Source organism: Temnothorax longispinosus, chromosome 2, assembly GCF_030848805.1.
Source record: "Temnothorax longispinosus isolate EJ_2023e chromosome 2, Tlon_JGU_v1, whole genome shotgun sequence".
Taxonomy (NCBI): Eukaryota; Metazoa; Arthropoda; class Insecta; order Hymenoptera; family Formicidae; genus Temnothorax; species Temnothorax longispinosus.
The window spans coordinates 19,944,999-19,970,973 of record NC_092359.1 but is presented as its reverse complement, the minus strand read 5'-3'; the positions used below and the strand labels follow the sequence as shown (position 1 = coordinate 19,970,973).

Genomic DNA, 25,975 nt, shown 5'->3' with positions numbered 1-25,975 from the left:
AATGCAGCGTCCTACTTTATTTTAACGCCTCTATATTAGTACACTTCGTGTCAAACGCTGGTGATAATATTGCCCAAAGCTTTGCACGAGGTATCACGTGGACTGTGTTGTTAGCACCCCGGTACCAGCACTGAGGAGTTTATACAGGCGTTTTCGCACGCAAAAATGCGCTCCGTTTCCTCACACGAAACGGAAGGACGAAGCCCGCCTACTCACGCAGCGCAGAATACACAGAGGTGTACGATCGTCGTCGTAGTACACCTCAGGAACACAGGACAGGGCGGGTATCCAAGGTGGTCGCGTGTCTGGCCCCTTAGTCTCGTTCCGCCGTCATCCCTCTCTCCCTCCTCCTCCCCTTCCCCTACCCTGCACCTGCAGGGAGCACGGATTCTCCTTTCACCCTCGCACGAAGTCACGTATCGTGACGCCCATTGTTTCACAACTTGGGCAAAGTTATCTCATCAAGTCGTCACGAGGACGCTCCCCCCCTCCTTCCTTCCTTCTTTCCCGCTCTTCTGGCCCTCCCTCCTCCTTCTCCAAGTCCTGATTAAACTTTTCTTATACTTTTGCAGCTCCGGCGCGGGTATTTATAATCTCGCGCTCGCTCCGCGCCCACTCAGAACCGCAGAATCGTTATCAGGACTTAACTAATTAGTGTTTCGGAGAAAAAATTCATCAAAGTAGGTACCCACGGTACGGTTCGCTTAACTTTCTTATAATTCGGTGTTTAATTTCTCGAAACGTTATTGGATCGAAAGTTTCGTGAAAAGATCATTTATTTATCTAATGCCCATTTTCTCCAATGTAGATTAACTTATTTGATCTCGGTTTAACTTACTATTTTTATTCTTTTCTAGTTCTGATAATTAGAAAAAGATGAAAAGTAAGTTAAATCGAGATTAAAATTTATTTACATTAATAGAAAGGGATAGATAAGAAGCTTATAAGTATCAATCTAATCGTTCAAGATTATAAAATAGAAGCGATTAAGAGTATATAGAAAATAATTACGATATGAGACCAAAAAATATTCTGATATTTCTTCCTTCTCTCTTTCGCAAAGAAAAGGACCGTTTTATTAGTTGCAATTTCAATCGGAATATCGGCATTGAGTTAACGCGAGGATCGATTCGCGCAAGTAGACTTCAATGCCCGCGTTCCAACGTGGCAAGCGGTGTGATGACTTGCCGAAGAAAGAAACGACTTATCGAATTTCAGGTCTAGATAGAAACTGGACCCCGCGACATTTCGAGAAAAGATATAATTCTCCGAATGACAGTATCCGCGATCAATAGATCACGATTGAGAAGAGATCGTTGATTTCTCGAGCGAACGAGACGTGCTTCAAGCTGCACCTCAAGGAGAGGGGCACCGGGGGGGGGGGGGACTGGCTGAATCATTTAGACTATTTGCCCCCGTTGGAGCACGCCAGGCCATCTACAGCCCTTCGGTTCCCAGGCCGTCGGCAAATTGCGGCTTACCGCGCCGGGCACCGGCGGTATTCTTATCCTGCCGCGCACTCGTCCAGGTAATTCTTGGCGGGCCCGGCTACGTTCTTATCGGAAACGGCGTGAAACAACAAGCGGAATCGCTCACACCACCGCCGGGCCGGCGTCGTCCCCCCGAACGAGGAAAAAGTGGAGCGTGGTGCCTGCCCGAGCCCGATTCGCCGCGAGTCTCTCACCTCTTCTCCTGATTCACCTGCCTGTGCGCTCCGCCCGCGTAATCTTATTTTTACTTTTTATATCGCGAGCCATTTCCCGAGGCACTAATAACCATTATTGCAAGGGAAATCAAGGGGTACCATTTGTAAATTTTCTCATGATACAAATATCATCAAATATCTGCACGGGTTTTATATAATATCGCGTTACAATTGAATAAGATATAATTGCAGAATGAATATATACAAGTCAGCTTTCTCTAGACAGATCGGAAGCAGAAAATTAAATTTCTTCCTGAATTATTTTCTTCCTAGTCTCCATTTTACGGAATCACGATGATCTCTGTGAGATCAAAAAATCATAAAAGATAATATTATTTGTAATAGGCAATAATAAGTGAAACAGGACCGTTATGGTAGACAATTAATTAGAGAGAAAAACACCATTTACGGTCTGGATTGGCGTAATAAAAATAATATTTCGTGAATTTTGTATACTTTTTCCAAACTCAGTAAACTGCGTGCCAATTTTTTGTTGCGGTTTTTAAAACACAACTCCTTGTTGGAATTTGTAATAGCATATGATGATAAAACGTTATCTCTTTTTATTTTCGCGTTATCTCCTGTTCTTTCGATTCTCTATAACTCTATAAGGACGAGATCCGGAGGGTAGTGCGTCGGATCGGAGGACGGAGGACGGAGGGCATGAATGTATAATCTTTTTATGGTAGAGAGAGGGGGGGGAGATTGCGATGTTATTATGAAGAAACAGCGATGGCGTGTATAATTTTATTATTATCGGATCTATCGCACCGACAGCGACGTACCTATCGTCTATTGCGTTCGTGTCTTTCGCGGAACGGCAATTTTATATCGGCAATTTGTACACAGTGTGAGTACCTAGTATCTTTTAAACTGAGGAAGCCGAGCGGCATATCGCGTATACCGACGACGACGTGCAAAAGCACTTCCGCGTGTGCAGCGCAGTCACGTTCGCCGACTGTGCCCGCTCTATTAATATTTCACGTATGCACTCGCCCCGGCCACCCACGCCAGCTCGACCGGCTCCTCCTACTTTTTTCTCTCTACATATCTATTTACGCCCCTTGACCGTAGCACCTTCTCGTGGCGTTGTTCCGATTGCGAATCGATACGGGGACCCGGGAGTCCTTCGCTTTATTGAAATCCTTCGAAATTAATGTACGAGCTACACACGGGCTACACGCGGAATCATCGGTCTCGATTGGCGCATGAAATCCTTAACTCTACTTTACCTTTGGGAATGAGAGAGAGAGAGAGAGAGAGAGAGAGAAAGAGAGAGAGAGAGAGAGAGAGAGAGACCCAAGCAGAAACATGATTTTTCTGGCTATGTAAAAATTCTTCTTTGCTTCAAGTCTTTATAACTTTTCTCCTATTAATGTAATCCAAAATGAAACAATGTAGTTCGCTTAAGCAGACTTTTGCGTTTCGATTAAACAAAAAGAGATAAAAAAAGTACTAATGTTTGCCTGAGATATGAACAGATAAAAATGTACCTGGGAGACCTAACAACAACATAAACAAAAAAATAAGTGTAGTAATCTAAAAAGAAATTTTAATATGCGCAGTTTATAAATCCAAATGTTATTGTTAAATGCATAATTATATTATATTATATTATATGTATAATAGTAGACTTTAATAATGTGTGTTACAATCGCATATTAAGGAGAGAGAGAGAGAGAGAGAAAGAGAGAGAGAGAGAGAGAGAGATGATGATATATTTTTATGATATATTTTATTTCAGATGTTTGCGCAAACAATTTTCTTCGGAAGGTCTTTCTCTTCTGAAACTTCAGGCTGCTGCCGAGATTACTTTAAGAAATTTGAAACGCTCGTCTAGAACGATTTTCAGACATGTATGTACGCGTGTCTCGATGACATTCTCCACTAACCTTTCGAATAAATGAAATCGACGATGAGATGAATGCTAGACAAACGGAAAAAAAGGTCAATGCGATAGTCGATGAAATTCTTGATGAAGATCAGGAAAACGATTTCGATGCAACGCAAACTGAAACTTGTCCGGCAGGCTGCGAGAAATTAGATGATACGCCTAAAGAAGTAAGCTACGCGCAAAGAGTATCTCTTTTTATTCACGTAACTGCAATTATATTAATTGATCTTTTTTAAAGCGTTAGCCAACGAAAAAAATTCTATCACAAAGTTTGTTAAATCTCTATCTTTTGGATGTTATTAGTAAAATGTAATTTTATCATACATAAACCAGCGCATTAGAAAATATTAGAAGAAGGCTTAACGATGCCGTTACAATTTTTGGCGACGCTAACTTAAATTACGTTAATCGTGACAATTATATTGTATGCTCGATTTCAACGAATTTCAGGAGACCCAAGATCCAAGAAACAGAAAATCTCTATCGCCACAGACACCCCAATGTAGATGCGCCGTGGAGAACTCGTCGAGATTCTCGCTGCGCGTGATGGAGGCGATGCGCTCGCTGCAGCGCGACGTGGACCAGCCGTCCACGTCCACCGCCGAGGAGATCGCCGACTACATCCGGTCGCATTATCGCCACGACGGCGACCTTTACGCTCAGGTGCGGACCGCGCTGAGACAGGTCTGTTCTCAAGGGTTAGTTGTCCCTTCGTCGAAGATCAGACCAGATCGGATGAAACGCGTCTTTCACGCGCAAAAAGCACTCATACAATTCTCGTGTACCACCCGGGTAACAAGCTGACGTTATGTGTCGTCATTTCGACGTCAAAACGACAAATAACGTCAAAATATTGTCAATATCAAATACGCTGACAAATAACGTCGGCTATCCAGATAATTTACTTTTTTTTATTTTTGTTACTTTTATTATTTTATGTTAAATTAACACGTACGCAACACGTACATTGCAATGTTATGTTTTATAACACACATCAAAAGAATGTATGTACTGTTTGAAAGAATGCTATTTTAGTTCTAATAGAGCGTTTAATAAATAACGATATTTCTCTCTTTCTCTCGCAATCGTGCTTTGTTCAAGGCAATCGCTGTAGTATATTGCGCGACTTATCTTGTTCCCAGGCTATATGTATCTATCGACCGATATTTTGGTACTAATTACGTACAGCAGACATGTTGTACCGTGCGCATATTATTCAAAATTGTTAAATTTAATATTTAACAGTGCTTAATAAACGTACGCGCTTCCTTAGTTAAAGGAATAACAGCTTTGTAACAAATTGACAAATACGGGTTTCTTGCCGCGCGTCTCGGAGTGTTTTTTTTTTCCTATTTAATTTTTTTAAAAAGATCTTTCGCTGTTTACTATAAATTAACGACAGTCACGGCGTTCCAACAGATTTGTCATGGAATTACTGAGCAACGAGTATCATTTGGTCGGACCCGTTGCTAGCTCGATAAAGCGGAATGGCTGTTCCTGGGATTGCAAAAATCGCATGATAGACGACGCGTCGAGAAGACGAAGAGGCGTCGACGATCAGAGAAACGGCGTATGCAACTGTACGCGATTTGCCAGAAGTCTTCGCCAAGATCCGAGATCGCCCCACGTGGAGTCACTCAGGACTCCCATTGTCGATCGTCTTGAGGATACGGAACCGATTTTTCATTCGACCAGAATACCGGCCGACGAAAGGGAGTTTAATGCCGATGTCTCGGATATTCGAGACGATCGTCGACGACGCGACGCAATCGGGATGGAGCAACGTGACGATTACGCGGAACCGATCCCTGGGCCTTCCCGAAGATTCGTGGAGACTCCTGTGCCAGCCAGAAACGCGAAGAGAATGCGGGTGGAAGATCGAACAGTGGGTGACGCGGATGAGAAAGATGATGAGACCACGACGGAGGAGGATATGGATTGCACTTGTGACGCCGAAGCTGTAACGCAAGATGAATATCCGAGGATCCGACCTGTCGATCGTCCTCGCGTCGTCGTTAGAAACCAGCGAAACGGACGTCGTCGCAATGATGTCGAGGAAGACGAAGAGGACGAGGAGGATGAAAGGGTGGAAGAAGAGGATGAAGACATGGAGGAAGATAGCGCGTACGAAGAAATAAGGGCGCGAGATCCACGCAGGAGAACTACGGCACGCGAACGAGAGCTGAAAAGGTGGATCCGGCGGTGTCGTCAAGAATGCGAACGACGAAGAGGGCGATAATTCTCTGTACAAATATATTTTTAAAAACTTGAGAAAAAATAAATTTTGTTTCTTTAACTCGGCAATTAACTTCCATGCGGCATGGGAACAAAATTAATGTGAATTCGAAATAGAATTAATAATTCTAAGATTTTGCTGTTTCAAAATTTTTACAGATATTAAATTTGAAATAAAAAGTTTTATGTCCAATTTCTTTGTCCAATATATAAGAAACAATTTGTTGCCATGTACGAGCTAAGTAAAATACGCGCGTGTTAAATTTTGAATTAAAATTAATAGAAATAAAAATATAATAACTTGCCTATAATTGCCGGTTTTATCATTAAACATTTTAATTATTTAATCATTTTTATTTAATAATTAAAGTACAAAATTAAAAATTAGCATTGTAAATGTTACAAAACGTATTATATTATGCTTTCAAAGATTAAATTTATTACGAATCAAGTCTATCGATCTCGCACAGAATACTCAGTATCGGTGGTCGCGATACTGGATGGATCTTCGTCGTCTTCTCTCGCATCTTTTCTTGACAAGAATGGTCCCAGCTCTCGCGAGACGCGCAGCATGTTCCTTCGTCGATCGGTCGGATATAACAATCCGGATTGCACTCCGTATAAAAGCGCTTTCCGCACGTAACATTTCGCGCGTTTTCGTCCTGAGCAAAAGAAAATCAATACTATCAATAGCGTGTTAATCAACCCATGTTTCGTTTGCTTCTACATTTTTATCTTCTTCTCAAACATTCCAGAAGATTAGATTTTGATGAATCTATCACTGTTAAATATTAAAGAATGACACTTAAGTTTAATTAAACCAATATACCTTGAGTTAAATTTTGTTTTTAAACATTGTATTACTTTCAAGTGCCATATATATGTCGAAATTTATTATTCTAATGCAAAACAGTATTATTTTAACTCCATTGGTTTAGTTAAATCAACATTATTTTAATATTAATTTAAATTGCATTTAATGTTAAATTAACGACATATTCTTTTTTTTTTTAATAGGAGCAGTGGCGACCTATATAGAAATAGTTAAAAACGACTTAAATTGAGTTAACACTGCGCGAATTTAACCCTCAAAAGACTCCGTGCTTTTTGGCACCTTAAAAGTACTCCGTCGGGTCCTTTTTGCCTTTCGACTTATAAATAGTATTAAATATCATTCAAAAAATTCCGCAAAATTCATGGAATTCTTTCCTCTTTTAAGCTGTGATGTTGGTTTCTAAAAATTTTTTTTCTTTAATAGTTTTTTTTTAGTTATTAGCATAAAGAAATTGAAAAAGTGATTTTTTTTTAAATTTATAATAAATATAAAAAATGAGTTTCAGGCTCAAAGAAATAAAAAAAAAAGATATTCAGGATCGTATTTTTCGGGTGGACGAAAACGACCCGACGGAGTCCTTTGAGGGTTAACAGTGATGTGCTCTTTCGTACATCGAGCCACATTCGATTTCTGTGGATTTTAAGCGAATTAATTATACCATCGCGGACGGCTTTCGCGTAATCGGCGACACCTTCCCTCGACGAGCTTCTAGACGCCCTCTTCAAGGGCACATTTTTATCCGCGCGCGATCGAGACCGCTGCTCGCCATCGTCAGCGAAGACTCCTCCCTCGAGATTCGTACGAATCGCCGCTACGTCATGCCCGTGAATGTCCTTCTTCCTCGCGTGTCGCTTATTGAATTTGCTACACGCGCAGTTCCGCTGCCTCGACTTCATGTTCTTGTCGGCGCATCTGCCCAGATACTTGTACACCAAATCGAACACCGTTGACTTTTCGATGTCTTGCCGGGGGAAATAACGCTCCTCGTCATGTCGCGTCGGCACAGCTGACCTAATTGGAAATAACGACGCAAATTAAGGCAACGAATGGCAATGAACAAAGTTATATTTGTTTTGCCTTGCGCGACTCTTATGCGTCACATTTCATTTTACAGCCGTCCAATATATATCGCGCGGCGTAAATTATTGCACGATCTGTCGTTTAGCTCGCTGTAACGAGCTCTTTTTGATCAATCTAATATTTTCGTGTCGAGATTGGCGCGTGGCTTAAATTGACCTGTATGCGCGATCGAACGCAGCGCGATGTCGATGCACGCCTCTCGGACGACGAAGTCTCCGATCTCCAGCCATGGCAAAGCAGCAAAAGATACGTAATCGTCATAAATCAGGGAAACGGCTTATTTAATCGTAAAAATTGCAGGACCAAAATTTAGGTTAACGGTATACGGGCGTGATCGTGGAATAGTATTTTGTTTCGTCTTCATTCATCTTCTACATCTGCAAATAACGAACAATCTGCAACAATTGAGCTAATGACGAGAATAGGGAGAAAAATGAAAGCGCAAAAAGTCAAGAGAGAAGCAAACGAGAGGCCTCTGGGTTTTTTTTAGCAAGCTGAAATTCTTGCGCAGTTTATCTTTCCTCTTTTTCCTTTCACGTTGGCGAGAAGAAGAGAAAAGATGAATTGCGCAAAACTATTTTTCTACGTTTATTCTGTAATTTATCACGGTCGGTAAAAGGGAAATCTTGAAGCGCGCAGCGAGAGAAAACGATTTGCCAGGATAAAATAGAAATCGCCTCTATCGTTCATCGGTATAAAACGTATTCCAGTTTGGTGGTTGCAAAAAAATTCGCTCAATTCGTTGCTGTCGCGCATTAGTTTACATCATGGTTGCCCTAGGATCGTCTGCAACTGTCAACGCCGATCAATTAGCGGCATAATGTCCAATAAAGTGAGTGTCTCGATAATTTTTTACGCGTTTAGCTCGATCGCCGTGTCGCGCGTTACATTTTCGATCGCGGAAATGTATCCTCTTCGTCCCGTTCTGTCTGTATTAATTAACACGCAAATTTGACATTTTTACAAAGGCTCTACTCTTCACTCGGGTCAACCTCGAAACTATTGACATTTCTCGCGAAGCTACGTAAAGAACGTTATGATAATGGTGTATAGAGAAAGAGATAGTATTGATTCCCTTTAATTCATTGTCATTATAAAAAAGATCTCTTTATGCGTATCCTTTATATTAATTCTACAAAAGACCATGCCTTAATTTAGTCATGTTTTATTCATGAGCTTCGATGACGTAAGAAACTGGCTCTAGAAACTCTAAACGTCATTTGCATATTACAATTTGTTTCACCCTCTAAGAAAATGGAAGTAATATAAATACATATAACAATGACCGAAATAAAAATTGTTATTAAAACATTGCGTTAATTAATTTTATCACTTTATTATTTAATATTTGTTTCAATTTATTTTAGTTAAATATATTAAATGTTTATATTGTGAGCGCAAATTATTGTAGTAATTAATCGCGAAACTATATTCTGACGGAGCGTGTTAGAGTATTATTATTTATCTTAACTTGAACTTTGTTAAGTATGTATACATTTTATATTACATTAATATAATCATTTATTTCTTCTTAGGGAGCAACTAAAAAAATTGTACCTAAAGATGAAGTCAAAACGCGAGTGCGGTCGAAACCGAAAACGTCGTCCAGCAACGAAGGCAATGCAGAAACATCGAAGAAAGATTCTAATTTACTGAGGAAGTCTCAAACCGAGCACAGAGGAGACGGAGACAGAGTGTCCAAATCAACGCAGAATACTTCAACGAGGACACAATCGACTAGAAGTACTAGCAAGCCGTCCGTCAGTTCTTCTCAAGTTAGGACTGTCAAGCAAGTATCCTCGACGTCGAAATCTAGTCCGCGCATTACTTCGTCCAGTCATTTGATAACGCAGAAGAGTACAACCTCTAAGACGAGATCCGAAAATGCTCTTAAATCGAGCGACGACAGTACGGTCAAAAAGAGAAAGTCCAGAGAGCAGCAAGCGGGATATTCAGAGAAGAGAGGTCAGAGTACGATATACGTGCCAAGATCGACTGCGAGCAAGCTCAATGTTAAATCTAACGAGAAGACTGTACATCGGTCGTCGAGGGATAAGGAGAAATCGCAAGATTCTCCCGCACCCGACCGAACTAAGCCACGAATGTCGTCCAGAGAACGCAGGAAATCCAGGACGCTGAGTCCAAGCGAAGTAAGGATGCTGCACAGCGCCGTAAGAAGACCGAATGTCGTGGAAAAAGTAGAGCAGAAGAAAACGTCGGACAGTCGTTCTCATACGCAAGCGGACTCGAATGAGGCGGACTATGATTACGAAGACGATTTTGAGGTGAGAAAGAAATGAAAGAAAAGAAAACTTTAAATAAAGGGACATGTATATGTGTGTGTGATTATAATACCTTGTGTTGTCTTTCAGGATTACGAGTCAGACTTTCAAGAGTGCACCGACAGCGATACTCCCTCGATCAGCGAAAAATCAGACAGCAGTGGAAATAATTCCCACTTAGAACCTATCGAATTGAAAATCCGAGAGAAGGTATTATTCTATGCTTATTCCACGCGTGTTGAGACGCAGTTTTATGAAAACAATTCTTGCAGAGGAGCACGGAACACGCGAAGGTCGAAGAGGAACGTATGCTCGATTCGGGACATTACGATCTCGCAGAAGCGAGAAAACGGGCAGCGCGAGTAGAATCTGCGCTCTTAACGCAATCCAACACACCACCGTTACCCGAATTAAGAGAGCCAGTTGGCAAAACGTTTAGGTTTGTGATAACTAAGATCAAATATCAGGACGAATAAATGGAGAGATATTCATTTGCAGATTTATTGTTACTTGTACTTGTTTCTTGTCACATGTGATTGTTACGCTTTTACTTTGCATGCTTTTCTCTTAAAACGTTTCGTTTTAAAAACAATAAAATAAAATACGTGGATAATTTAACGTGTTCACATTTATTTGGCGCAGCGATGACAGACCGGCGGAGAATAAATCTCTGCCATCGTCCACCGATGAAGGTTTCGAGGACAGCCGTTCTGGGGACTTTACCAGATCTCCGCCGCTGTCGCAAGTACCGTTTGTCAATCTTCATAAACCAAAAGAAAATCAACGTGAAGAGGTAATCCATTTTTTAAAGAATGTATTATAATATTAAGTATACTGTTATATATTTAAACCCAAAACGTGTTGTTTTGTCTTTCGCAGAAGCCTCGTACCAGAGGTGAAGAATTGTTGGAAATGATAAAGCTGGACTTTATGGAATGGTCGATATTGGAGTGCAGCCCCATACCTTATGATGAATTTATAAGAAATTACGGGAAATTAAATACGCAACAAGTACGTAACACACTACACGGCAAATTGTAGAGTGATCAATTGTTTATTGTACACCACATTTTACAGGTGTTTACCCAAACCGGCGACGACAACATGGACATTGAGATACAAACGGACGAGGTGCCTTGTAAGAACAAATGGACACAGTTTCCCATAACTTGTAGAAAAAACTTGCGTGACAAGCAAGATATAAATTTATTTAAAATGGTAATAGTGTTTACGCCGTTGACTGTAGAATAGAATTAAAGATAAATATAATTCTGAACTTTCTAAAAATTCGCAGGAACAAATTGGCGTGGGAAATGATTTGGACGAAACGGACGATATAAACTTTTCGTCACGTCCGTCGTACGACGTATTGCGGTTAAACGATTTTCTTAATCGCGCGGGCGCGGTTGTATTGTCGTTGCTGGAAGAAAGAGAACACGGTGGCACCGTTTTTCAAAACAACGTAGACGAATTATCGTTCAGCGATGGTTTCGTGAAGCTCTCTGTAGATACAGTAACGTTCTTAGCTTCCAGACCAGTTAAGATTATACATTATTCGAATGTCTTAAATAAAGTTCTGCTTACCATACACGCTCCAGTGGAAGAGGTACGTAGCTGTTATGCCATTTAATGTGGTTTGAAGAGTGAATTGTAATTAATTAATTTCTTATATTAAACAGGAGTTAGAAACCATAAGCAAACAAGATTATGTCACCGACTGTTGTATCGGATGCGTGTGGAATATTTCCGAACCTTCGATGCCGAAGAAATTATTCTACTCGCAATGCCCAATTACCGCCTGTTGCTTTCACTTAACGAATTGCAACACGGTGTTCGCCGGACTCGAGGATGGGTATGTGACTTGAGTTTTCAAAGCTTTCTCTCTCGCTGTTCTTGTACTAGTCTAAAAATAAAATATTGAACCTAGGTCGCTGAGTCTCTGGGACCTTAAGGAGGACGAGATGTGGCATCAGAAGATTACGGATAAGGCTAACGAGTTAGATTGGGTGATCAGAACGCCTACTTACACGACAACGGCGGAGCTAGATGCGCACACGTCGCAAGTTGTTGCGATACGCGTGCTGTCTAAGATCGAGACTGCCTCTGTTAAAGAAAGGAGCAACAAGTTCGTCCCCATCCAGGTTGCCACTATTACGATATTGACATTGGCCTGTTAAAATTTAGTAATCCTACTAATCCATGCTTATCTTTAAACTGAATTCGATAGATATGTAGTTTAGACGAGGATGGTTGTCTCATAATATGGAGTATTGTGCATAACATGGGTATAAATATCGACGATCTGGGACTCTCTCATTGGGGCGACATAAGACTCATAAAGAATCAGAAAACGTTTCTGACGAGGAAAGACGCAGAAATGTAAATACTTATAATAGATTTGAGATTAATTTTTTTGAAAGGATATATATGGCTGAAATTCCCTTAACTGTTCGATGTTCTTTTAGAATGAACACATTTGTCGATATGCATGTGGACAGTGCAAATACAAATAACATTTATATCGCGACTAACAGTACTGATGTCTTGCATGCTACTTATATCGGTAACAGAACTAACCCATTAACATATAAACCAACCGAGATAAGTGAGTGGAAATAGTCTTATCATCTCGATGTATGCATTAAACGTGCATCATGGTGACGTCAGACTTATTTCAATTAATTATTACAGGTGAATGCGGCACTTCAACTTGCATCGATGTTTGTCCTTTTGGTCAATCCTTTTTCTGGGTAAGACTGTCTCTTCGCAGCTTACCTTCAAAATCTTATTTTATTCCTATCGATTTTTATGTTTACTAGGTCGGCTGCGACGATGGAACGATTCGACTTCATTACTTAAATGTGGAGAGACCGATCGTACAACTGAAAAGTGAACAGTACACGGACGAGATCAAAGCTTTGCAATGGTCGAAAACGAAACCGTTGACTATATATGCTCTGGATAATGATTCTCGGTAAGAACTTCTCATGGAATGAATAAAATTGCAAATGAATAAACAAGATGTAATTACAAAAAATATCCATATGTAATATAAATTATAAATTTGACAGAATTCACGTGTGGGATTTGAGTCAGAGTGATATTTGCCCTATATATACATCATCTATGCAAAAATGGGGAAAGATAAGCAGCATGCAGCTGTCTCCTTGCATAATAGATCAAGATATGACAAATCAATACCTGGTAAGTTTAAAAAGTTAAACATGATCTCTCAGGACTCTCGATGAAGATTTTTATACATTATACATTTTTAAATATATTTTTTAGGCTTTTGGTATGGAATCTGGTAATGTGGAAGTACACAAACTGAAAAAAGGTTTCTACTATTCAAAGAAAGAGGAATTTTTACAAGAACTGAACGTATTTTCTCGATACGTTTCGGTATCATAAACGAAAATGGATATGGCATCAACAAGGAGGGAATTATATAACCACTAATAGTTTCTCTAGAATTGCTATATCAAGGAATTGAATATAGAAAGATTCACAGGTTTTATACTTCCAATGTATACGTGCACTTGCAATTATTGCAATAGATAAGTGAGATACCAGTCATAGAAAGTAATACTTAAACACAATTTAAAATTTTCAATTGACAAGGTTTATACAATTTCAATTATTTCACGTGATTCTGAATTTGTAATTTATAAGATTTGCAAAGCAACGTGTAGTGATAGTCATCTTTGATAACTTTGAATAACATTGAATGTTTCCAATGTGCAATGAAGTGCGATTAAACTGTTATGGTTTTATATATTTTACAAGCGCGCCGTATGTGTATAACGAATGAGACTTTTTTGCACTTATTCGTATCTTTCTATAATATAATATACGTATCACAGTATTCCGTCCAGGGAAAATAAGTACCATTAGATGTAGATGAAAATAGTATTCGTAATATTATTTATACGAGTCTCGTACATACATTTACATAGTGTATCGTATAAAACATCATATAAATAAGGACAAATGATAAGATTATACAATCGAATTATACATAGAATTTTATACATAGCCTAGCCGATTTGATATCGCGCTTTTTGATGTAGGTTCATTATTGATGATACAACTGAGATGATATAATTTTATCTTAAAAATAAATGTAGAAAAAAGTTTTCATAAAAAAGCTTTTTTGTTCAATAATTTATTGTTCGACATCATTCTACTCCAATACTCGTTCGTAATTGTTCAACAACTTCAATAATAATTTTGTTTTTGAGATCTATTATTAAACAATTGTTTATGTTTCCCGTCATCGAGCTTAGATAATCTTAAAATTATCTCTACATAATCACTCACAATATATGAACAATTATACAAATAAAAGAAATTAGATATCTTATTCAAAGAAATCTAACAAAATTATTGAAGTGTTGAAAGAGGTACATATATAAATAATATATATGTAATATATAAATAATATGTACGTATATGAATGTATATTATACATGTACATATATATATATACACATATATTTGTATAATGTATGCATATATATGTATAACATCGTGCATTACGTATATTATATATGTATATGTATACAAAAATAAAATAACATACAATACATGTGAATATATTTTACAAATATTTTAAAAATTATTTGCGTAAGTTATTATTAATAATAACTTAGACAAATATTTAAAGCATATATCAAAATTGTCAAATATGCTTTTCTTATAAGAATTTTTATATTTATATATCATAATCATTATTGAAGTATCCTTTATTGATATGTATAATTGAAAATTATATAACTTGATTGTTGTTAATTTTGCAATATCCAAATTTGTTTTTATCGAAAGTGAGAAACTCTGTCTAAAAGAAAAAAAAACTTATTCTTTTATACAAAATTATTGCATCACCAATAACGAACTGTCTTGTATTACGTTGTACTTTCATAGAGAGCATAGTCTATCCATCCATCGTCAGCAGTTCAATAATCGGTCTAGAATGAAGACTATAATCATGCATAGAAGAAGAGATTTTGGGAAACGAGAAATCCATGCATCAGCAGCACTGCAAGATTCTTGCTTCACGAACTCTTCCACGATTTGGTCGTAATTGCGTCCCTTTAATATCTGTTGACCGTGTAGCTCTAAATAGCGTGTGCCATCCTGCGATAACAAAATTCACATTTATTATCGTATTCAAACGCAATCGTGTCTACACAACGCTTACTATACATTAATATTGCATATCTTCCTGTCGAAAATAAAATAACATCGTCGCGGTTTTTTACACGCAAATGACATATGCGTAAAAAAAAGTACACTTCTGTGCAATCCCAATTAGAGCAAAATTCGCCGGTACTTGCGGGCTGTCGTTCAACAGACGCTTGAGGACATTTTTGCGAAGAAAAATGTTAAGAGGCAACGAAAATCCTGAAAATGCTAAAATTGTTACTAATGTAATGTGCGACTATTGCGCTTGGATTAGTGAGATCTTGGCCAGAATCAGCGCCGAGACGCGGATCAGGAAAAAGAAGAAAAAGCGGGTGGATCCGGTTGTCGTTGTTCACGGAGGTGCCGGGAGAATTCCTCGATATGCACGGAAATTTATGCTCGACGAGGTTAAATTGTTTTTTATTCATATTAAACAATTCGGAAAAGCCATTTTACAGAATGCGAGAAATATAGCTGCCTAAAACAGTTCATTGCTCTAGTATTATTTGAGTTTTTGAATACTTTGAAATTACATCATTCAGGAAAGTCAGAAAAAGTTTTCTCATATTTATTCATCAGATTTCTACAAAGATATATTGGCGGGGAAAAATCTGAAATACTTTATTATTATTTTGTCTGATTGTGTTTTTCTGAAAAACATTCCAATTTGTATAAATAATTTTTAAAAGTCTTAAATTTTTTATTAATAATATGTATAAAAAATTCTGAGACATTTTTCTAGCGGGTAGCGATAAAATATCATTATTTCATGATGAGATTGATGTTTAACGAATGGATGCAGGTGAAAAATGCCGCAGTAGCGGCGTATCGCGACCTAATTAAAGGACGCTGCTCGCTGGACGCAGTCGAGCGTGCGATCTGTCACATGGAGAGTAAGAAGTATTTTAATTGCGGATACGGAGGTTCCTTGGACGCCAACGGGGAGGTTGTGATGGACGCTGCGATAATGACGAATGGTCTTCGCGCGGGTTGCGTGGGTGCCGTTCGCAATATAGCGCATCCCATAACGTTAGGTCCATGCCTTTTTCAGTAAAACGCTTCTGTTGCAGAAATTATATACATTTATCTGTCTAACGACCCGCTCAAAAGCGCTTGATACTCTTGCAGCCAAAATAGTCCTGCAGCAAGCGGGACTTGTGCTGATAGTCGAAGCTGGAGCGCAAAAATTCGCCTTGGAGTCAGGTGTTCCCACTTTGTCACCCGGCCAGTTAATCGTTACGTCCGACTCGAAGACGTCGTTGCACGAAGAAGAGATTAACGGTAAAGGATAGACAACGGGGAAAAACGAGCTTTTTTTTTTTAAGATTTTAATCGCGATACTGATGAAGAAGCGCAAGATACAGGAAAGACGCAAGAGCTTCTACAAGACGGGGACAAACCATCTGTTAAAAAGGAATGCATACCGGAGTGTGTGATCGAAAGATACGGAGACAAGGAAGAAGGCGCTATCTTCGAGGTCGCCAGATTAGACGAGTTCCTGGAGGTCGAACCTGATTTTATACAGGTTGGATGAGTTCGTCGAATTCGCGATGGCGAATTAATATACGTGAAATATTCCGGCAAAAATATAATAAATATACTGAATTTTTTACTTTTTTTTAATTTCTAAGATTTCTTGAATTCAAATCTTAAATATAAACCCGTATAGCCAATGTGAAATTGTATACATTAACTTATTTATTCTTGTTCGTCTAATATCCATTTCTATCAATGTACCTTAATCTTGGCAACTTACTTTTTATCTTTTTCTAGTTTTACGAATCAAAAACAGATAAAATGTAAGTTAAATCGAGATTAAAGTTAATCTGCATAGAAATGGACATAAGCCTATAATTTATGGATAAAAGATAAAAAGATAGAGAAGAGAGAGTCTTAAGTGTAAAATCCGAATCTCTCAATCTCTCTTTCTTTTCTTTATGGACCTATTATATTCTTGCTCTGGATGTTTCAAGTAATTAAAGTATTCTTATATTACGACTACCGCACGGACATTTGTGTGCGTAATACTTAAAAAAAATTTACATTAGCTCGGCGCGGTCGGAGCAGTGGCGTTCGACCGAAAGAAGCGTCTCGCCAGCGGAACCTCGACGGCCGGGGAACCGGGGAAGCTGCACGGAATCGTGAGCGCGACCGGCACGGCGATCGGTTGCGGTATTTACGTTGATAAGAGCGGTTCCGTATCCGTCTCGGGTTGCGACAAAGCCATATACAAACACGCGCCAGCCCGACGTATCTTACGGCGGCTGCGGCGAAAGGCGACGTCGATCGACAATGTGGTCGCCGAGATATTGAGGGACTTCGAGGAAGAAACCGGAGGAGCATCTCCGCCGGAATCTGACGTGGGCGTGATCGCGTTAACCAGTGAGGGGATACCGTCAGTGTCCTTCAAGTGCGCGCATTTTCCATGGGCGTATTGCGACAGAGGCTACGTGTATTACGGATGCACGAGGAATGAGAAGTTCTCGGAGAAGATCGATGTCCTCGAACGACCGTCGGACTGCATGTGCGAAGATTCCAATTAGGCGAAATGCCGCGATTCACCGAATAACTGCTGTCGACTTCAACCAGAGCTGCGATGAGCTCAACTCACAATATCTTTTTGACATATATCTCTTACGCTCCAATTTATTTCTATTTTTAATACCCAAAGCATAATATAATTTTTCTCCTTCCTTTCTATTATATTCACGCAGAGCAAGCTTTAACAAATAAATCTCGACCAACTCTATCGATTTTTCTTACGACGATGTCTGCACTTTGACTTTATCTCGCTGGATCGCCTAGATTGAGCTACATAAATTTGTTTTTGTGATAAAATGCTCTGTATTCAACTTACGGGAAAGATAACACCGTGATTATCTTCGTACGGCCCATATAACAAGAATGTGGGTGCCTGTCCGTTGAACTTCCTTCCAAATATCTTGTCCATTTCGAGCAGCATCGTATAGATTTCCTGACGCCTCAGATCCGTGATATTCTCGTGCGCTATTATCTGCCAAGGCAAGAAAGTCCACGTTACGTACAATTCATATTTGCATTAAGTAAGTTGCTAATCATTAGCTAAATCACTAAACTTTTTTGAAAAGAAAAGATTTATACCGAGCCGAGAGGTGTCCAAGCGAGCAAATATGGGACTCTTTTTATAGCTTCCGCCAAGGTCGGGCCTAATACTCTGTACTTAGGCAAGCGGTTTATACTATCAATCTTCTCGTAATAAAAATCACCTGCGACATCAGAACAATTAGGTAGTAATATGATACAGAGAAGATACAGTTAGATCAATCGGCGCAACTCACCAGCTTCCGTTTTGTTTTCTATGATCTTCAGATTGACGAAGGCAACGTCGACGATATCGGAAGCCAGGTAGTTAAAGGCACTTAAATCGTCGCCCGCATGTGCCGCATCTGCGAAAAGATCGGAGTTTTAATTACTCGTTTTCCTCGCGATTGTATCGCGTTTTATATTTGTATATTTCTTTTGCACATTCCCAAGATATCTTTACGACGTCTTATGCAACATGCATGTTCATCATTATCTAGGTTGTTCCTAGCAAGTAAAAATTTAAACGATCTACTACATATACGTTTTGCATCGCGTATCTTTATAATTACAGCCTCATTTAATCGCCCGCGCACTTAATCGCGACTGTATGTGTCCTCCGTGTCTTACCTTCCTTACATAACGAGTGTAAATTAGCTGGGAGGTCGTTGTGATTATCTTTGCTGTTCCAACCGAGGACACAGCTATCTCGGAAGAATTTCGAAATGGCCTGCGCGTCCGAGCAGTCCCAGTCTTCGTCAGATTCGTTCCTCATTAGCGTGACAAAAGCGTTCCAACCTGGGATCAAGTGATCACAACGGCGAAATGGATTAAAAATGATTCTCTACTGAAACTGCGAAATACGAAATTATATCTTTTATATAATCGCACCGACGCTTCTGTAGCCCGTGAAGGCCGCCCTGGCACCCTTGAGATCCTTCATAACTCTGAATCTGGAATTCCTCTTGACAACCGCCGCGATCCTATTCAATTCTTGCCGGCTGCTCGCCATCGCGTGGATAATAGGCTTCAAACCCATCCTGCGAGAGAGAAACGATTTGAGAAATGTCTCCGAGAAAATGTTCTCAACTTTTATTCGCCGCGTTTGATGACCTGCTCTTCGCTTACATTCTGTCCTCGAGCAGCTCTTCGGGCCGCGCCAAGAAGATGTCCATCTTTCCCTTCCGTACAGCCTCCACGCATGCTTCTCTGCTATTTTCCTGGAGGCAAGAGATCAACGGCTCCACGCCGTAGATGATGGAAGCGTCTCTTAGCCAGCTGCACTTACGCTTCTCGAGATTGGATACCAGACACCAACGTACGTCTCTTGACGGCTGACATCCCATTCGAACGTTGGCGCTCAGGAAGTATGGATCTTCAACCAGAACATTCACGTTAATTGTTAGGACATGAGACGTTATCTATCATATCATTGTTCTAAATATTTCTAGATGCTTTCTTTGTAGAAAACTTTTCTCTATCGATTCCACTGAACTTTATCAAATTATATAATTAACAACCGTTAAATTAATAATTAGATTAACAAATTGCATATATTAAAATGTTCATATAGTTCAAGAAACTGTATTTAAACAATTACATCTTTGTTATGATAGACGTTATCCAGTGGGAGGAAAGCTCGTGAAATTGACAATTACTATGATCGTTCAGTGATATAATTAGTAAAAAGTATATTTTTAACAGATCACTTGTTAGTGCCTTATTGCGAGAAGTCAAAGATAAATAGCCGTGCTGTATATACATTACATCGATGTAAGTAATCGTCGGGCGTTTGCAGATCCCTCACGTCAGTCGAGGTGATGTAATAGTTCTCCATCAGCTGCAAGACGTTCGACTCCCAATTGTACGTCCTGTTCATCATCGAGTTCATCATGCGGGCGATATTCTCGGCATGCGTTCTAGCGAAAAGGAAGGACTTTTCAATCTTTCAATTTTACACAATCCGATATTACGAGGTGACTTGACGGAGGAGCGACGTAAAGCGCTTACGGTTTAGCTACGACGACCGGCCACGGTTTCGATATCCACACGCAGGGTTTATCGTCGAGCGATCTCGTGGTGCCGTCCGGGCATAGAAACTTGTAATCTTGTGTGTCGATCATCTGAGCCTGCATCAACATCGTTTAGACGTTAGTACCGCGAGTCGCGTCGCAATCCGTTTTGATTATAGTCTTTTAAATCGATTTATGTCCATTACCAATGTGCTATAAATTTTTTTTTCGGTTCAACTTACTTTTTCTACCTTTTCTAGTTTTAAGAATTAGGAAAAGATAAAAAATAAGTTGAACTGATTGTGAGATTAAAGTTAATCCGCATCGATAGAAGTGGACATTTAGAACGAGAATGGTTCTTCCTGAGTTCTTCGTTCGAATTGCCTTAAAGATATCGTGACAAAATTGACCGTAGGGTTGACTTGTCAATTACCTTGAAGTGTATGCGGGCGTCGCCTAATCTGACCCAGGCGACGTCGCCCATGCCATCGGTGAGACACAACAGGGCACCTTCCCGTCCGTAGTACTTATCGGTGTTGTAACAACTGGCTGGTTTCTCGCAAGCGGCGCAGAGATTCCTATACTTCGATTCTGCAAACGACAATAAACATTTCTGATTTCCAGCACGACGGCGCTTATTCGACGCCGTACGAAGAAATGGAGAGTTTCATGTATTATATACATGCCGTATAAATCGCGATTATAAATAAATCATGAATATACACGTATACAATATATATACGCATCTACGATGCAATGTTAACACTCGCATATGCTTGCAATTAAATACATACTCAATTGATAATCAAATACTGTGTCTGCCGACCACGGGCCAGCGATGCAAGCCGTTTCGAAGAAGTTGGACAGAGCGTGTATTCTGTCCTCGAACAGCGTCATGTTCGCGTTGCACTCTTTTCTAATTATCAGATTCTCGAAGTACTGAAATACGAGAGATCGAGCGATAAGAGCATGATTCTAACGAGCACACTGATACAAAAAAAAGCTCACCAACCGTCGAGAAAATTGTAGTCCAATCGTCGATGGTGTCTAATCCGGGATGACACAATCGCTTGCCTTTAACATCCCATATGCGTTGCACATTTTTGTGCGCTATGGCCACTAATTCAAAACGATAATCATCTGGAAAAAAAACGTCTTATTTGAAATATACATATAACTTTAATAGACTTTTTAGCATCAAATCGATTAATTTTTACTAAAAAAATTCGAAATTAGTAATAATTTGCACAATAATTGTTAGTTTCGAGTAGTAATTGCGTAATAATTAATTTCCAAGTGAGCAGAGAAAATATATATATTCCTTAATCAATTAATTATTATGATTCGAATTCCAGAGAATATATATTCCTTGATTAATTAATTAATTATAATTCAAATTCGTTTAGAAATTAATCGAAATTTAATTCGGCAAAGGTGAGACATTTTATGTGTTCCTCGCTCAATGTTTTACTTTAATGAATTACCGTCTGGGAAGAGTCTTAATTCATTCGTGACTAGTACATTGTATAGTTTGTAGTTTCTTATCGCTACGAGTTCTTCTGGCTCCAGCACAGTAATATCGACATCACCACTGGTTACTCGACGTAAACAGCCAAATCTATAAACCAGAGAAAGAATTACTTTCTTATAAGAAATATATTCTTCAATATATTTGCATTCGGGGAAAATTGATCGATTGGCAAGTTTCGCGACTCCGAATCGGTCTCCCTGAAAAAGCCATATCTCCATCGAACCCTTCAAAAACAAAGAACTGGTTTTTAAATAACTCATGTTGTTATATAACACATTATTATTATGTACTGTTATAAAGTATAATTTTTTAACTTATTTGAAAAATGATTGTTCTCTAGAAAAAAAAGGACAGAGATGATGTGACTTTTTCGAGGAAAAAAAAACTAAACTTATAAGCATTAAATTGAAAGAAACGTCCATCGTTAGAAAAATTCTATTATGTTTGCGTCATACTTGCCTATCAGTTTCTATGACACATTCTACCGGACTCGTCGCGAGTTTCGGGCAGAGTGAAAGAATTCTTTGCGCAGTATGTACACTGTCGACCAAGCACAGTGTCCCTAAAACATCACAATTTTCATTTTTGGCACACGGTTTTCGTGAAACGGTTTTCTAATATGAATGAGAAGTATTTCACTGATATTTTTAAGTATACGTATTTTAGGGGAACGGAAGGTAGCTCCGGACATTATTGAAATTCAAGTATACCGCGTATCTATGGCCATTGTTTAAACATTCTGCATATGCCAAGATACGCGGAAGGGCATATTAGAATGTTTAAACAATGGCCATAGATACGTGGTATACTTCAATTTCAATTGTCCGGGGCTACCCCCCGATCCCCTATATTATAATTACGTATTATTTATCAGCTGTCTCACACGCTCGAAAATAAATCAGTCAAACTTCACGAAAAATAACAATTTATTAATGTATTCTGTACAATTTAATACTGTGTTCTTAATTATAACGATATTGGCTAAAATTATAATTTTATTGATATAGAAGAACTATTTGCAATTCTATGAACCATTTTCGGGGGAAAAGATTCGGCAAGAAGCGTGCAAAAATGGTTATAACCGCAAAATATACACGTGCACTTACGCAAGCACTCACGTATACATCATATATCTTACAATTTCCCGACTTGCGTGTTGCAATTAATTATACAGTTTGCGGTTTAACCGAGAAACAGAGGACCATCTTTTTCTCCGATGACACAAACTTTTTTATCATATAATTTCAATATTCACTTTATTGTCAACGGATCATTTTTTACTTGAACGGTATATCTCGAAAAATTATATTATTCGCTCTGCATATCTTAAAGAGCTCGTTGCGGTAATAGAATAATTTCATAGCGTTATCACAATTCTCGTCTTACTTACACTTGTTAGCAGCACTGACGTATTCGTAGCTATCTACGAGAGCTATGACGAGAGAGAAAACGAGCCAACGAAGATCCATGATTGATTTTCGCTCCACTTAGCGATCCCTCAGAATAGAAGAATAGAACCCTCCTTATTTTAACTGAATTTCTCGAAAAGAGATTTTCCGTCATCGCACTCGCATGATTTGTTCAACGCGGTTATCGCACTGTTATCGCACGAAGAACAACCGGCACGGAAATCGCGCTACACACGATACAGTAGCTATCGTCGAGATTTTGCTGAATCAACACGCGTGATCTTAGATCTTATAGCTGCCTGTATTCTAAACGTCACGTGTAATTTACAGTAAATAATTAAATACAGTAAAACCTTAACGCTTAATATTTAACGAGAAGTCGCCGCTTTATTTTCAGAATTGAGAAACCTTTTGTAGCGCGTTAATGAAGTATATTTAGGAAGGACGTTCGAAATAACAATAACGTTTATATATCTGTAGATATATAATACATCCACACGATAGTTATCATAGGCAAGATAAATACGTTTCTCAAACGATTTCAAAAGGATGTATTTTCCTTCATTGTATAAAAGCCGAACTAATTATCCAGAAGTTTATTGTTATGCAAAAGCAGCAAAAGAGTACGTATTTTTCACCACGTATAATTTTCGCTTTAGAGACGATTAGGATCGACAATGCGATCTCTCGCGTCGTTTGGAGCGCGCGTCGTGCCAAAAATGCCGAAATCTGGTCGGTGGAACCGTGGAAGCGCGCACTTTCGCTCTCCGACCTTGAAAACTTTTTGCCGACGCGAAGAATGCCTTTTTTGTAGAACCGGCCAGACCGCTCGCATCACTGAATCTCACGCGTAATCCGCTGAAGCTATTTACCGTCATTAAACATCAGTCACGTCGGTCTAATTGTAAGCTTCGAAATATATTCTTCGATCAATTCCGTCGCTTGAATATCGCTTCAGAAATTCTCAAATGTAAACCCCTTGATTCGCGAAAGGGGTGGGCTTGCTTCTTCCGCTACTCCGATTCCGAGGAAAACGTCAATACGACCCGAAGACTCGACCTCCGATCTCTCAGCTCTCTCATCGCGTGTCTTCAGTAGTCTTCACACCGAGACACGATGCCTCCTCTTCGCGGCTCGTCCTCTTGTTTATTCGCGGCGCTCCGTGGGCATCAGGCGAACGCGAGAGATGAGACGCGCGTTCCCCACTTTTGAGTGTATACGCTATACACCCGTGACAAGACCGCAAGAACTCGCGGTTGAAAATACTATCTGACACGCGATCGCGAGTACAAAACAGCCGCACTGAACATGAAAGCCCGCGGATGAGAACGATGACGGTCGACCGAAGTTCCCGACTGCCCGGCGACATGTATCACGCGCAGCTGATGATACCCGAAGCCGATTCGACGGAAAGTCCAAGTATGCGGGGAGCTGGAATCATCAAATCTGGTGGGAGAGAAAACGAGAGAAAGAGAGAGAGAGAGAGAGAGAGAGACAGAGAAAGAGAGAGAAAGAGATTAAAGACACAATGAGGGACTTCTGCGTAATACGCGCGCGCGCGATGCGCGATGCGTGTTGCGTTACGAAAGCGACGCCGGATCAGAAGGCGAGAGAAAGAGAGAGAGAAAGAGATCAAGATAGAAATATGGAATTGCTTGCGGTTGTAACAAGGGAAACACACATTCCGATGAGTTCTAAAGCCCGTAACAGACTACGAATCGAGATTGTACTGAAACCTGACCAATCAATGCAAAGTTCACTAAACTTGAGATCAGAGTTTTCTCTATTCTAATTAATTAAATTTTAATCCAATCTCAATCCCAATCCGCGGTCTGACACGGGTTTTATGGAATTAGAAATGTTGCCGAAGTATTTTTCAAGTCGCGTTAAAATCGCATTTTCGAAAAGTTACCGGACGATTATCTTCCGTTTTCAGCTTCTTTTGTAACGTCTGTTCTTGAGACATACGCGTTCCAGACGTTTTCTAGGAAGAAACTCAATTAGCTTCAATTAGCGATCGGAACAACGAGCGCGTACAGCACGTTTCTCATTATCGCGTTGTTAAAGAACACATAAAAGTAGATTTACAGGTATTAGATGGTAAATTGATTTATCATTATATATATGATTAACTTCAAATAATGCTCGCTATATCTCAAATGTAAGAGAAAGATCTGACGTCATAGAGAACTTCTCGCGAAAGAGTCGCTTATTAGTGCTTCGCGATCAATTCGTTTATGGCTGACGAGAAGTATAATTTATTTGCCTTATCTTCTCCCGCGTATCTTTTTAACTGGATAATTTATATACTTTAACGTTCGATCGAAACGTACGTGCAAGTGAGTCATAATTACTCATTAGTAATACAATCACGATTGGTTCTCATCGCTCTTGATCTTCTCTTTCATATAATTTGTTATTAACGTTATTAACGTAAATTAGACGCGAATATTATAAAATCGCTGCGTGTAATAAGGATTGACAGGATTATAACATTGATAGGCGGAGCAGTGGCAACATGGTTATACGCGGATGAGTCACAATTAGAGTTGTGCACCGAGATAAGATTTTATCTCCGCGGCGTTCAAATTTGTTATCTGCGCACAGAAGCGCTTTATTTGCAGAGATTCATGCGTCGTAGCGATCACCCGAGAAGAGCTGAAATTTACGAATACGATACTTACGCAAAAATATAATAATATATAATATAATAATATATTATTATGCATCGTCTTGAAATTACTTATA

The 25,975-nt window shown here is 39.4% G+C and overlaps 5 protein-coding genes across 7 annotated transcripts; 3 read left to right on the top strand and 2 right to left on the bottom strand.

Annotated features, from left to right (window-relative positions):
- The first annotated feature begins 4,055 nt into the window (after window positions 1-4,055).
- Window positions 4,056-5,977, top strand: LOC139808704 (uncharacterized). Its single transcript, XM_071770959.1, has 2 exons — window positions 4,056-4,283; window positions 5,019-5,977. Exon 2 carries the CDS (start codon window positions 5,026-5,028, stop codon window positions 5,836-5,838), a length of 813 nt encoding a protein of 270 aa, XP_071627060.1. The 5' UTR covers window positions 4,056-4,283; window positions 5,019-5,025; the 3' UTR covers window positions 5,839-5,977.
- A 292-nt stretch (window positions 5,978-6,269) lies between these two features.
- On the bottom strand, window positions 6,270-8,101 carry LOC139808860 (uncharacterized). The gene is made up of 3 exons (XM_071771325.1): window positions 7,906-8,101; window positions 7,328-7,680; window positions 6,270-6,496 (listed from the first exon to the last, which is right to left on the bottom strand). The coding sequence occupies exons 1-3, from the start codon at window positions 7,977-7,979 to the stop codon at window positions 6,288-6,290; spliced, it is 636 nt and encodes a 211-aa protein (XP_071627426.1). The 5' UTR covers window positions 7,980-8,101; the 3' UTR covers window positions 6,270-6,287.
- A 368-nt stretch (window positions 8,102-8,469) lies between these two features.
- LOC139825274 (cytoplasmic dynein 2 intermediate chain 1) lies at window positions 8,470-14,195 on the top strand. The gene is made up of 16 exons (XM_071797859.1): window positions 8,470-8,581; window positions 9,285-10,034; window positions 10,122-10,241; window positions 10,304-10,470; window positions 10,674-10,824; window positions 10,911-11,042; window positions 11,109-11,249; window positions 11,326-11,637; window positions 11,711-11,883; window positions 11,959-12,172; window positions 12,259-12,410; window positions 12,497-12,636; window positions 12,723-12,781; window positions 12,851-13,005; window positions 13,103-13,235; window positions 13,320-14,195. The coding sequence occupies exons 1-16, from the start codon at window positions 8,570-8,572 to the stop codon at window positions 13,440-13,442; spliced, it is 2,934 nt and encodes a 977-aa protein (XP_071653960.1). The 5' UTR covers window positions 8,470-8,569; the 3' UTR covers window positions 13,443-14,195.
- On the bottom strand, window positions 13,929-24,611 carry Tsf3 (Transferrin 3). 3 transcript variants are annotated; one of them, XM_071797861.1, is made up of 16 exons: window positions 24,100-24,610; window positions 23,209-23,533; window positions 22,278-22,380; window positions 21,772-21,905; window positions 21,300-21,427; window positions 21,082-21,226; window positions 20,721-20,878; window positions 20,286-20,404; window positions 20,043-20,194; window positions 19,404-19,650; window positions 19,167-19,315; window positions 18,906-19,073; window positions 18,533-18,640; window positions 18,336-18,460; window positions 18,073-18,228; window positions 13,929-15,167 (listed from the first exon to the last, which is right to left on the bottom strand). In XM_071797861.1, the coding sequence occupies exons 2-16, from the start codon at window positions 23,285-23,287 to the stop codon at window positions 14,979-14,981; spliced, it is 2,160 nt and encodes a 719-aa protein (XP_071653962.1). In that variant the 5' UTR covers window positions 23,288-23,533; window positions 24,100-24,610; the 3' UTR covers window positions 13,929-14,978. The 3 variants fall into 3 exon arrangements, with proteins under 3 accessions (XP_071653962.1, XP_071653963.1, XP_071653964.1); XM_071797862.1 differs by having other exon boundaries at window positions 23,209-23,350; XM_071797863.1 differs by lacking the exon at window positions 13,929-15,167 and having other exon boundaries at window positions 18,090-18,228; window positions 18,311-18,460; window positions 23,209-24,611.
- LOC139809052 (isoaspartyl peptidase/L-asparaginase) lies at window positions 15,464-17,758 on the top strand. The gene is made up of 5 exons (XM_071771661.1): window positions 15,464-15,622; window positions 16,018-16,249; window positions 16,344-16,496; window positions 16,541-16,740; window positions 17,264-17,758. The coding sequence occupies exons 1-5, from the start codon at window positions 15,464-15,466 to the stop codon at window positions 17,756-17,758; spliced, it is 1,239 nt and encodes a 412-aa protein (XP_071627762.1).
- Window positions 24,612-25,975: the final 1,364 nt, after the last annotated feature.

Excerpts from the sequence above, each read along its gene's own strand:
- LOC139808704 (XM_071770959.1), top strand. The coding sequence starts at position 5,026 with ATGGAATTACTGAGCAACGAGTATCATTTGGTCGGACCCGTTGCTAGC.
- LOC139808860 (XM_071771325.1), bottom strand. The coding sequence starts at position 7,979 with ATGGCTGGAGATCGGAGACTTCGTCGTCCGAGAGGCGTGCATCGACAT. Across the intron at positions 7,681-7,905 it reads GCGTTCGATCGCGCATACAG|GTCAGCTGTGCCGACGCGAC; the intron begins GTCAATTTAAGC and ends ATTTCCAATTAG. Across the intron at positions 6,497-7,327 it reads CGCGAAAGCCGTCCGCGATG|GACGAAAACGCGCGAAATGT; the intron begins GTATAATTAATT and ends TCTTTTGCTCAG.
- LOC139825274 (XM_071797859.1), top strand. Across the intron at positions 12,173-12,258 it reads ACAAGTTCGTCCCCATCCAG|ATATGTAGTTTAGACGAGGA; the intron begins GTTGCCACTATT and ends TGAATTCGATAG. Across the intron at positions 12,637-12,722 it reads ATATAAACCAACCGAGATAA|GTGAATGCGGCACTTCAACT; the intron begins GTGAGTGGAAAT and ends TAATTATTACAG.
- LOC139809052 (XM_071771661.1), top strand. The coding sequence starts at position 15,464 with ATGTGCGACTATTGCGCTTGGATTAGTGAGATCTTGGCCAGAATCAGC. Across the intron at positions 15,623-16,017 it reads GGAAATTTATGCTCGACGAG|GTGAAAAATGCCGCAGTAGC; the intron begins GTTAAATTGTTT and ends GAATGGATGCAG. Across the intron at positions 16,497-16,540 it reads GCACGAAGAAGAGATTAACG|ATTTTAATCGCGATACTGAT; the intron begins GTAAAGGATAGA and ends TTTTTTTTTAAG.
- Tsf3 (XM_071797861.1), bottom strand. The coding sequence starts at position 23,287 with ATGGATCTTCGTTGGCTCGTTTTCTCTCTCGTCATAGCTCTCGTAGAT. Across the intron at positions 20,879-21,081 it reads AGTATTTGATTATCAATTGA|AATCGAAGTATAGGAATCTC; the intron begins GTATGTATTTAA and ends TGTCGTTTGCAG. Across the intron at positions 20,195-20,285 it reads CCGGTCGTCGTAGCTAAACC|AACGCATGCCGAGAATATCG; the intron begins GTAAGCGCTTTA and ends CCTTTTCGCTAG.